The sequence below is a fragment of the Bactrocera latifrons genome, unplaced genomic scaffold (assembly GCF_001853355.1).
Source record: "Bactrocera latifrons isolate USDA-ARS-PBARC rearing strain unplaced genomic scaffold, ASM185335v1 scaffold_71, whole genome shotgun sequence".
Classification (NCBI taxonomy): Eukaryota; Metazoa; Arthropoda; class Insecta; order Diptera; family Tephritidae; genus Bactrocera; species Bactrocera latifrons.
The window spans coordinates 27152-40563 of record NW_017537390.1 but is presented as its reverse complement, the minus strand read 5'-3'; the positions used below and the strand labels follow the sequence as shown (position 1 = coordinate 40563).

The following is a 13412-nucleotide window of genomic DNA, read 5'->3' as shown; positions in this document are numbered from 1 at the left end:
GGAATTCACATAATTAATATTTTTATTCGCATTTGATATGCATTTCTGTAGACTCAATTAATAACAAGCGAATGCGTTAATTAATTTACCGTCATCCAATCTATAGTAACTTCCCTCATATTACGCTAACAAATTTTTGTCCGTCTACCACTGAATCACCCATGACGCATCGTAGCACCGCGTGGACAGCACAATGGGTCACAGGTCATCAAGACATGGCACGTTGTTCTTACAAATATTATTACTATTATCCTTACAAAAAAAGCCAACCCGCTTTCCATCATGCCCAACAGTATACCATATTTCAGGCACAACAGGAGCTTTGCTGATGACTCATTTGAAACTTTGCTCGACTTGCAGCGCTCTCTGTTGTGACCACGTAGAAGGGGAAGCATGTCCAGTGAATGAATAATAACTGGCTGTGTGCCTGTGCGTGTCCATTATGTGGGTATATATGTCAAGGTTATATTGCGGCGCTACTCTACAACAAATTACTTATGTATGTATGTATGTACATATGTATGTGATTGTAGTTTGTTTATGAACTATGTAGTTGACTCGTTCCGATATGTCACTTGTCATTTGTGATTTGCTGAAGGTGTTCTATTTTATTTATTTATTTTTTTTTTTAAATCATGACACGCTTTAAATATGCATAGACAGACATGGACATACAAACATACAAACATACATATATATACATATATGTATATTGTAAGTGAGGTGAACACGTGGGGTGAGCTGAAGTCTTTAAGAAACGCAAATTTCTATTAGAACTAAGATAAGATGGCCAAACATATTGTCAGGGTCGCCAACTAGCTGGTGGTTTAAGATGATTTGAAAATATTATTACCTATTTTATTAGAAATTTTATAAAGGCAAATCTCTTTTATATACGCAATGCATTAAAAATTACTTTTTAAGTGAGATGCCAACTTCCAAAAGAAAAAAATTGCCAAAAAATCAATTTAATGGTTGAAACGTATTTAGGCTCTGTAAAGTCACAAAATTCATGTGTTAAAGGGCTGTACCAGTGTAACCCATGAAATATTAGTTTTTATATTTATAATAATTTTTTTAAAAGAAAGTACACCATTGTATGTTTCGAAGTTCTTTGGACATAATAATGTACTTTTTCAGCTTTATTTTAAGGTTCTTTTTTAGCATCGATGTAGTCGAAATTAATGGTTTTTTGACTTTCTTAAATTTTTTGACGAAAGCGATCTTGTTTTTAGCAAAATATTTTTAGTTTGTGGAAATAAAATGCATATGGGCAAGTGATATTTATATATGTATGTACATACATATGTGTGGTTGACATTTTCGCCATTTTTATGTCTTTACGCTGTCAACACTATGCGGTCATAAAAATAAAATAATTGGTCTTTAAATTGAAATATTTGGTGACAACCAAACTAGAATTCTTTGGACAGTTTTTTTTCCATAATTTCGTTTAAAAGCATACCAAAAATGTAGAACCGAAACCATAAATTATTTTTTTTAACGAAAAAATGAAGATTTTATTATTATTGACACTAAATAAAAATAGTAAAAAGTGTAAAAGTAATGTTGATTTCAAATGCAAAAACACCAAATATTGTTTAAAGAAATTTTTTTCCCACCTCGCTTTGAAAAGTAGTATTCAAAGTGGAATCGATACAAAAAATTGAATTTCAATATTTTCTTAGAAACCACAAATCCAATAGAAAACCCTCATATGTGCACTTTCATTTCAAATAAAAAATTTTCACATTCGTCACAGCTAATAAAAAGTCAATGACAAGCTAGCGTATCGACGTTAATCACTTTGGCGTGCAACCATCGCTAATGGAATCTGTGCTTGCATGCGCACACACACGAACACATGTGCGTGTGTGGGTGAAACTATTGCGAAAACCGCTAGTAATATTTGCCGTAATGCAATTTGCACACAATACTCATACGCCCGCGCGTACCCATTTGATTTACGAGCCCGAAAATTCAATGATATTTGCATATATGTATAAATAAACGCATACATATGTATATACATATACATACATACATATACATACGTATACATACGTATTTGCATGCTGTGATCGCAGTGGCGAATTAGATGAAGAGAAATTGAGCAAAACGCATTAACTCATAGATCAGCCAGTGGCTAAAAATAGCAGGCGTTGTCATCATTGTAAAGTTCGCATTTATTCAAATCGAATTGTAGCTAATACGGAATGCAGAATTATACACATGTACGTACATACGTACACGCATACATACAGACATCTGTATATATTTCAAAATGGCATATGATCAAATTTGACCCGGACTGACAAACATTTGTTCATATATTTTAATACAAATTTATTGTTGCCTTAAAAATAGACTCCTGAGTTCATACATAGTATAAGCGTCGACCAATTGAAAATACTTGTGTTAGGGATGGATTTTCCGAAACTTTTCTGCAACATTTTCAACGATACCGTGATGCAAACACAAAATTTCAAACAAATTTGTTTTTCCAATCCAGTCCTAGTCAAATTTGATCAGATCACATTTTCAACGATTCCGCAGCACCGATGCAAAATTTCTAGCAAACTCACTTTTCATTTTTTTTTTTACAAAAAGTCCAGTCCGGGTCAACTTTGATCAGCTGCTGGTAAACTTGCGTATTTAAGTTTTCTGCTTTTGTTGTTTCTGCCGTCGCAAATTGAATTGAATTGAAGTGCGTCAGCAACAACAACAAAAACAGCGACAATGACAACAACTAATTGAAAAGTAGTCTCCATTAACTGTATGAGCAGCCAATTCAGTTCAAGTTTTGTTCAAAATTAAAGTGTCGACAATGAGTCCCAACAACAAGCAACAACAAATGCAATTTATTTACAATTTAATGTATTTACTTGTATAGGATTTGAATAAATGCGTATGTGTGCAACAACATGTTAATTTCGCATTTATTAACTGAAATCATGCAAAACGTATTCCATATCCATAATTGAAAACATATTTCCATACATATCTATATACATATGTTTGAATATAGCAGGTATTGCTTCCAAACGTTTAAACGCTTAAACACCATAAATAGCGTTATGCCTTTGTACTTCCAAGCGTGTGCTTTGCTCATTCATTTACTTGCTCATTCATGCAGGCATTGCCTAATTCAGTGTTAAATGCTCGTACGAATATATAATTGTTTGTATGTGTGAATATATGCATGTGCAATTTGGTCACATTATGAGCAAAACGTGCTTGCATACATAAACACTTGTCTGTCTGAAGTTACTTATTTACATGGATTTAAATATACAGAAGTACATGTGTGCCTATGGAAATACTTTGAATGAAGTCATAATGAGCGAATAGTGCTGAAAGTGCTCTCGATTGCGATTTGATTAGCATTTGAGTAAAATAAATTCTGAAGTGAAAGAAAAAAAATTACCGTCTGATCAAATTTGACCCGGACTAGATTTCCATATAAGTAATTTGATACATATTCATTAACGTCATTGAAACTGGCTTCTGAGTCAGTAGAACCATGCCACACGTTATGCAATTTTTCATAAAGAAAGAAAAAAATATACCATCTGATAAAATTTGACCCGGACCAGATTTCCATATATTTTAATAAAAATCTTCTTTATCGCCATCAAAATAGGCTTCTGAGCCAATAGAACCACGTGTAATCCAATGGTTTATACACTTGTAGTAAACCTTTGCTGGTATGACCTGCGGTGTATTCAGACTCCATTATAACTTCATTCGCTAGATTGTTGGACAGTTCATACTCGTACACCTACGTCATATTCATAAGCCCAAGCCTCGTCACCACTAATAATGTTTTGGATGAATTTAGAGTTTTCAGCTAGCATCTCTTTTGTGACCTCTACTCAACGAGGTTTGCGAAAGATTTCAGTACGAATCTAGCATTGACATATTTCATATCCAAAACATTAACCAAAATGTGTTGAGTCGATCCATAAGAGATGCTGAGATCTAAAAAAGTTCGTACCATTCTTGCAAAAAATTATTTATTCGCTTCGCGGCCGGAGTTAAAATGGAACAGTATATAGACCAAACGTTCCTATCTCCGTAAACGCCTTATATTACTTCTACAAAACTTACTTGGATAGCTGAAATGACGTGAGAAGAGAATCAAGAGAAAAATTCGGAAGTATCAGGCAAAATAGCCTTATTCTAGTTAGAACCCTTATTACTAACGAAAAATGTGATTTTCTGAATGCAAGTGTTTCATACAAATCATATAGTGTATCTTCGATTCAAAAGAACTTACGGTAAATCCAGCCATCCAGCTGTAAGCCTCAAAGTGACGAACTCTCATCTACTCTCAACTTGGTTAGATATATAGATAATATAATAGAAAGATGTTGTTTCTACTAGTATATGAACTCTCCTTGACTTGAAATAGCTTTGGTTTGAAATAGCTTAATGCATATGAAAGTGATCTCTTAACAGTTTCGAGGGCACGACAGAAACGACAAAATAAGGCATTATAATAATATGTAAATAGCAGCTTTTTCAACGAAAACTTCGAACTATTCTCTAGCCAATCAATTTGTTATCGGTAATTACTGGCCGCTGAGTTGAGAACCTCAGCCTTTTCAAGTGATTTAACCGTGACAACAGCGATGATATTTCACAATACTGTTATCTTTACTAATTATGCTGTTCCAAGCAAGAATTTAATCGCTTAAATTTCYATAAAAGGTTTTCTCTGATTTTGCTTCRATGCARTAAAAAATTTAAAATAGTGACGAGAAATCACTTCTCCACTACCACAACGAACCAACTATCGTAAGATTAATTTATTAATAATAATAATATTAATAATAATAACAATAAAACCGATTTCGTAGTTATCTTTAAGGCACTTATAAATTTATAAATATTTGCAAAACTTAATATTTACACGTCAGTGATGAGATCATACTGATAAACACTTTATGATCCACTGTACGAAAATGTAAATAAATAGATGATAAAAGGGAGTAGAAAAACAAGTTTCATTCAAAAAACAATCGAACACAACGCAAATGTTCATTACTGCATACATACGTAGCCATATGCCTGCAAACAATTTCGAAAGAACAAAGTCAACATGAGCTTGCAGATCTGAATATACCGCATGTATGTCGGTTTGTGTGTATAGGTGTGTGTCAATGAAAAGTTCATTAATTGATTAATAGTTGAGCGCAGGGTCGAACCCAAATATTAGCGGCGATAAAATCGAACGGAGGCGCGAGTTCGGCATTTAAATACTTCCGTATTGCTTGGAGTGGTATGAAGGGTAGGAGAAATCGGTTTTTAAACGAATAATACATATCTATGTATGTATATTTGTTATAGAAAATGTAGAAAAAACCAAAAATATTCCGACACAAAAACAACTTTTCATGCTTTCTGGAATATTTTCTTCTAGTATTGCCATAAATCTTTCACTTGACACGCTAATGGCAGTTTCCAATTAAATTAATAACAGTATTTTCGCACTATTCGAAAGTGATTATTGGCAAAAAAACATATGCAGATATATATGTGAGCACACATACATACATACATACATACATTCTTACATTAAGTAATACAATTATAGATCTGCTTGTTGTTAGCATGTGGCAAGTGAATGCTCGACTCAGAATAAATATTCCTGGCGGTAATGAGAGTAAAGAGTAACTCTCAGCTGTATAATATAAACTCAATTTGGTTTATTGTTAGTATTTAGCGAGATTTTGGATATAATTGAAAACTTTTATTTTTTCTGAAGCTTCATTGAAATCCAAAAGATAGCAGACTTTGGATTATTTTCATGTTTTTTGTTAACTTAGCAGAACACTCGCTTGCTGTTCGCTTAAAGAAGAATGTGGTTAATAAAAGTGGCAACATGACTTAACCCGTAAAATATGCCAACGAGTGTCAAAAGACTGACAGTTAAGTCACAATTTTTGAACCGCTAAAATATTCTGGGTAAACATGCTTGAAACCGACGTGAAAACCTGATTAACTTTTAAAAAAAGCTCAAAAAGGTATGTATCCTACCGAGATTTAACAGCTGTTAGAGCTTCTTAGAGAAGTACCCTAAGAAACGTTACTGTCACTGTAGAACTTTTACGTAAAGAGCAGATGCTAATAATGCTGCTAAGAAAAATTCGAAGTTATGTCATCATCAGATGTATGGTAAAGAATTTTGCAATTTTTAAAAATTTTTTCGTAAAAATGAACACTTGCTAGTTATATGAGAAGACAGTTTTGAACACTAAATTTATGGAAAGGAAAAAATAATCCCAAAAAAGTGATTTAGAATGTAGGACCGATTACAAAAATTCTCTTAGAGCTAACTAGAAGCTCAAATCCCCAGACTAGTCGATGAGCTTGCGATGTATGAACTGCTTCGAAGATATTCCAAGTGCTTTGGTCGCACTGAGATCTCCACAAACATTTCTGGAACTAAAATAAACAACCATATTGACTAGAACCAAGAAGTTAAAAAACTAATACATTACTCTACTGGGAACTAACTCAGGTATGAAGTATAGTCGGGAGAGCTTATATGGTACAAGCCACATTAATATTTGTATATGTATTCGAGTAATATTCGAATATATTGCCTTTGCATGTCACAAAAGCGGCCGTTCTCGCTGCGACAATAACAACAGTAATAACTAAACATACAGACCGGCAAGGCAAGAAAGTTTATTATTTGAATTTATATTTAAACTAAAAATGCGATGACATCATCGTCGAAAGAGCAGAGCAAGCAAAGAATTTCAAAACAAGAGAGCGCAAATAACTGAGAACGTTTACATACGACTACAAGTATGTACATATATGAGTATATTCGTACTTACCTTTAGATTTTTATATTCGATAAGAGATGAAAACGCCACAGGCTATTGCGTAAAGTGTCGAAAGCCAGAACCCACAATAACTGAAAAATAAATAAAAATAACGTAAAATACAAAATGACACAAAGCAGAACAGAAACAACAATAATATTTTAATGCTTTTGAAGTCCAATACAACAAAGTACAATAATGAAATGTAAAAAACGGATGAACAGTTGATTTTTAGAATAAAAAAAAAAACAGTTAGACAACCGCTATGCTACCTAAATAAACTTTAATGAAAACACAAAGGTAAATAGTTATGTCTGTATATAAGTATGTACATATGTACATTAGTACAGTAGTCGGTAGAGTCAACACATCATGTGGGGCACTTAACACTGCTACCGACCGCGAACTCGACTATCAGTAATAGTCGACTTCGTTGCTGACAGTATTGAGTACTCTTCTAAAGCTGTTTGAGTGAGTTTTTGGCGCCGCACATAATGAGCGTAAGCGTTCGGCCGCTGGTGGGCCACGCAAATGTTAGCTTTAGACTTTTGTTCCGCATGATTCGTTGTGTTCACTGACGAGTTTTAGGAAACATGACGACACCGCAGTGACTGCTACGAATCACCAACGCGTACCGTCAGATGCAGACGCCCATGCGGAATGAGTTGGTAACCAAGAATTTGTGGAGCACCCACACATATCCAATTAAAACTTACACGCATACATACTTATATACATGCATTTTTAGCACGTTGTGGCCAGCGAATTCTTAAGTGATTATAAGTATGTGTATATGTTTGTATKTATGTATGTATGTAGGTGTTTCTGGTGATTAGATTTTTATACGTAAGCTAGTTTATGTGGACCTGAGTTGTCTTATAAGTGAAATGTGGCAATTTTGGTATAAAAGGCGTTACGTGTAGCATTTGTTTGTTTATTTTACACATATTTAAGGGTACTTAGGAATTCCGATTAAATTCAAATTACAGCAATTTTTATGTATGGAGGATATATTCACATAAATATGTATGTAAGCATATGGAAATAAGCTTAACTAGTAATTATAAGTTATATATAAATTTAGAAAAAAAATACTTCGAACTAAGCCTCAAATTATTACCGATTTCTATTATAAGTACGAAATTAGCCAAATGACTGCGTTATACCACCCGATCAAATTGTACATGGACTGACAAAAATTAAATTTGTTATTGCCAATTTCTATTAGAAACGAAATTAGTCAAATGACTGGCTTATACCATCCGATCAAATTTGACCCGGACTGAAAAAAATTACTCAAGCCTCCTCATAAAGAAATTATATGATCCTTTCCCAAAATTTTTTTTATCCAATAAATTTCTGCAGTCGTCCTTTCATTCGTTATTCTGAATTCTCTAGTTCTTTTTCTCTATCTTAATTATTTGCGGCGGAAGTTAATGTCTCACCGTGCCGCACACTACAGACAAAGTCACAAAAAATGTCTACCCAACGACTGGATTCGATAATCATCAGGGAAATAACAAATAAACTGCGCGAGCAATTCGAACAAAAAATTCCGGAAAAAATGCAAAGCATGAAAGTATGTCAGTACCGTTACTCGCTTCTTTCACATAGACCAAACCATATTCGATATACTATACACCGTTATTGCTGTTCGTTTGCTATTATTTTGCACAACTGTTGCATCTTTGATTAGAAAGGAATGCTTGTCTACTCCCACGCCGACTTGCTGCCGGCTGGCAGACTGTCGTCTATCGGCTAGTTTATCGTTCTTTCTATTAAATTTACATTTCTTTTATGCTTTGTTGTAGTAATTCAAATGCTGAGCAGAGTAGTAAATGTGTAGCAATGATATTTCAAATGGCAAATTGCTTTCCTTCACATTTCCACCAAAGAGGTTGTGGAGAGCGCTGCTATGAGGAAGAGGAAGCAAGTTATTAACAACCGTTAGTCTGTAGTACTACTACTACAACTACTACTGATTTATGTTTTTCAGTATTTTTTTGTTTTTTGCTTACACTACTTTCTACCGCAGCAAGCATCTAAGTGTATAATTAAGGTGACCCATTTTCTGACTGCTGACGGTTGCTAGGCAGCCCCTCTAACTCAAATCTGTCAGCTGTCATCTCAAATATGACATTTCTAAAATGCTTAAAATACTTTTACGCAAATTCTAATTAAATTATTTTTTGAGTACTCACATAAAGTCAAATGTAGCTGTATTAAAATGCGTCTAATCGGTCTGTTTTTCATTTGCGAGGCTAGAAATATTTTGCTTCGTGCCCCATTTACGTTTCCTTAATGCTTCTATAGTATGTATGAGATGACATACAAAAGTTATGCAAATTATTTCTAATTTCAATTGTATTTAAGTAGTCAGTAGACACAGTTACAAACGGAGATGTGTTCATTTCTCCGTTCATACTCTGCCATTATGACTCAATCGCTCACAAAGCATGACTGATGAATTTGTTTAAAAAAATGCCATAAACGTGTCGTATGCGATTATGCCGTAATATGTATTAAAAATTCAAAATTAGTATGTCACTTAAGTGTCTACAGCAAGTGAATTAAATGTTTGACTTTTCTACTTTTGCTTATATAGTAAAACTGTTCTGTTGAAAAGAGATGAAGCTACTGTCATGGAAAGCTTCGCAGAGCAGGAAATATTTATAATTTTTTTTTTAATATTTTTAAAAAATATATTTGTCTGTTAAAATTTTTTATTACACTCTAATATTTTTGCTCAAAGTAGAGCTGTCATAAATAAAAAAGTAAAAAAAAAACTCTATACTTGTTTTGCTTTATTTTAAGCTTTCTTCCTGTATTTTGTGTTCTTTTTTTCACTAGTGCTTCGTGAGCAATTAGTAGTGCGACTACCTACAGTTTTCGTAAATTATACTAAGAACATAATGCGATATTTTATTACATCATTGTTGTAGAAGTACTGGAAACCAGTTGAACATTAGTTATACATATAATTTTTATGACTGGAGCTGTTTACTTTGCTGCCATTACCGGCAAGTTTGTTCTATGAAAGATATGAACTAATTATGTAATAATAATAATGTGCGGTTTTGCAATTAAAACAACACATAAAGCTCACGAAATTTAACAAAAGGTGCCAAGCTTTTTTTATCTGCTAACAAATTCATTAAGAAAAAACTTTGACTTAATTACTCAAGTTATTAAGTTTCTAAGCAATTATACTTGTTTTATGGAATCATTCTTACAGTTCACCCAAAAATAAATGAGCACCATTTGGGTAACTAGCTAAGGGGGAGTGTTGATGGTGGTGCATTTATTTTTTTATACATTTTATAATTTTTTTTTTTACACTTTCTGAAGTAAATTTGGATGGTGGATTTACAAGAATTTTCAGCACACTCTAGTCAAAGGTGTTTAGAAAATAAATTTACAAAAGTTATTGTGAAGAAGACAACCTATTGAAGAAAAATAGGTTGATAGTACTAGCTCGTTGTTTTATAATTTTTATAAATTAAAGAGCTACAGACTTTCCGAAAAGTTCTTTTCCAAACCTATCAATATTTTGGCACATTTTTTAATATTTTTGACTTTGAATCTTTGATAATGGCAACTCTGTTCTAGAAAATGTTAGAATTCAAAGCGCCCAAAATTAGTCATAAATGGCTACTATGGGTCTCGTAACAATGTTTAAGTTTATGATTTCCTGAATTTTTAGCTTATTTGGTAGTTGGCAACTCTGCTCTAAATAAATTTGTATTAAAGCGTCTATAAATACTTTCTCGACGACTTATTGAGATTCTCATTGTGTAATATTGTGCTACGTTTTATAATTTTCGATGATTGGAAACTCTATTTCGAAATATACCGAGGTTTACAACTAGCTCAATCTTGCTGTAATAACCAAAGTTTCGAAAGCATTTTTTATTTTTTATTTTAATGAAAAAATACTTTCTCTCTTGTAATATTGTAATTTTATTGGTTTAAGACGTTAGTTAAAAAAGAGTTAAAGTAGTTAACATTAATTCATCTAAGTTAGTGTCCCCTTTTTTAATTTTTTTTTGTTGTCTTTTATTACTTATGTTTTGGATAGGATTTGCATAAGATTTTAAAATCACCAGGAAACATCATTAGTAGCGTTTCTTCAGAAATATTAACATTTTCGTTCTATCAACTATTTTTAAATACTAAATTAGGCGTTAGCAACAGAAGCTGCAACAGGGTTTTCGAACTGGAAATTATCTTCCTTAGAAATATGTTTTTAAGGATATATGTATTACCTAAAGAAAGTGAAGTAAATTGATGTGTGCTTTACTAATGTTTGAGAAATAGTTAAGGACGAACGATGAAGATTTAAGGGATTATATACAGTTATAAGGCCGAAAAAAGCAAGTTTTCCACAATTTTTTCTGAGAMAACTTTTTAATTTATTGATTGAAAAACTTATACACCTATTATGATATCTGTTAGCTGTATTTTAAGACTTAGTATTAGCAAAAATATTTATTAGGAACAGCTGATGTCCGGGAGTTCTTCCCAAAAAAGACGTTTTGTGGTGATCGCTATATCTCTGAAACCGAACAGATTTCCTTAGAAATAAGCAAACACATTTTTTTGACAAAAAAACGATAATATTCATATTGATTTTTTCAGTATATTCAGTAGTTTTCCAGTGGGTAGGTAATTACGTTTCGTTGTGAGACATCATAGTTAGCCGATATGCAAGAGCCTAATATATATATATATATATATACATACATATACGATATAATGTAAAATATTTTGGCAAAAGAAAAATGGAAAATTAAACATATTTTGAATTTTATTACAGTTAATCACTGCAAAAAATAATACAATCAATATTTATAATCTTTAATATATATATACATACATATACGATATAATGTAAAATATTTTGGCAAAAGAAAAATGGAAAATTAAACATATTTTGAATTTTATTACAGTTAATCACTGCAAAAAATAATACAATCAATATTTATAATCTTTAATATATATATACATACATATACTATACATATAAACTATTTATTAAAAAACATTAGGTACAATTTTGTATATACATATGTATAATAAAAATATCAAATAACATGTCTTCTTTCTCTCTTCCTCTCTGCTCTTTTACATGCTTACAAAAAAAAAATGGAACTACAAACTGGCATTAAAATTTTTACTATGCTACATTTCATACAAATAAAAATTAAAAAAAAATTTAATTCGAAAAAAATAAAATAAAATTTTACATCAACTGCCGCTTATTAATGCTTTTTTTATATACAAATTTACCAAAACAAAATATTTCAAAACAGTTCTACTAAAAAGACAACAACAAAAACCAGCAGCAGCAGGTACATACCAGCGATATTTTGGCTATTTTCGTACTAAACATACATATGTGTTTTTTGGTTTTGTTATAATTTGCATGAACACTCTACTCAAAGCGTTGTAGTTGCGAATATTTTCAACATGAAACATAGTAATTTTTTGTGTTATAAAATTCACATAAAGAAGCCATGGTTCAATAATTCATTTTGACACTCAAATATTTCTATTTGAATCTCGGGAGCAGTTGCATGCTGACGTGTGTGTATTTTACAAATCCGAACATTTAGATGCCGAATGCGAAATGGATGTCAAGCACCTTTCGTGCTTTGCAAATGCTTCGCAAGCGCGTATACACCTATCACACACACACATTTATAAATTTATTTATTGTATTTAGCACACATCGCCAAATCATAAAATTATACAGTTATCATTAATATACAAGAAATAATATTTTGTTTTCAATACTCGGTTTTTCTAGTACTCAAAAAATGTATTTAATGCAAAAATATTTTAATTTCTTTAATTTTCAATTGTTTTGCATAAAATATAAGATATAAAATCTAGAAAGTTCTGCTTTCAATTTCATAGACTTCCATTTGCTTCAATGTGTTGAAATTTCTTTTGCACAACAACAAAATACAAATTTGGCATTAATAAGATGTCTAACAAAAGTTTGGCACAATTGCCAAATTCCATTGAGGCAAATCATGCATTGTCTTTTTGGCAAGAAATATATTTAGAAGAGCGTTCATATTTCGCACAGTGAAAATAAGAAACCGGTGGAAGATGAAAATGTAAATGAAATTTGAAAACATAAAAATATATTCAGAAAATTAGTAAAGGTGAAAGGTGCGTTCCAAAACAAACAGGATTAAAAACAGAACAAATGTTTTTTTTCTGCAAAATCAATTTATTTTATTCAAAATAGTCTCCTTCTGCTTCAATACAGCTTTTTGCACGGTCCAAAAACATGTCAAACGAGTGTTTGAATGGAGATTCTCATTGGATAATCGATAAAGATCTAACGCATCAGTTGACATATTGATTCAAAAAGTTCTGTTTACTTTGGAACGCACCTTGTAAAACAACTAAACTTATTCAATTTTATTAATCAAATAAAAAAAACCGAAATTTTCGAATTTTATACCCTGAGTTATTGCAATAACTTATAAAGGACAGTAACTAAGAAGATGTGTATAAGAGACAGGCCTTTTCAAGTGATTTAACCGTGACAACAGCGAT

General features: G+C 32.0%; 1 protein-coding gene across 2 annotated transcripts in view; it reads left to right on the top strand.

The window, feature by feature from the left end:
• Positions 1-13412, top strand: part of LOC108976021 (heat shock protein beta-6) — a 29631-nt gene that overhangs the window by 6906 nt on the left and 9313 nt on the right. Inside the window, exon 2 of one of the 2 annotated variants that reach the window (XM_018944912.1) lies at positions 12152-12190. The exons of the other annotated variant lie outside the window; for it this stretch is intronic. Within the exon in view, the coding sequence (XP_018800457.1) occupies positions 12152-12190 (39 nt within the window). The remainder of the gene's footprint in view (positions 1-12151; positions 12191-13412) is intronic. 2 annotated transcript variants of the gene reach the window in all.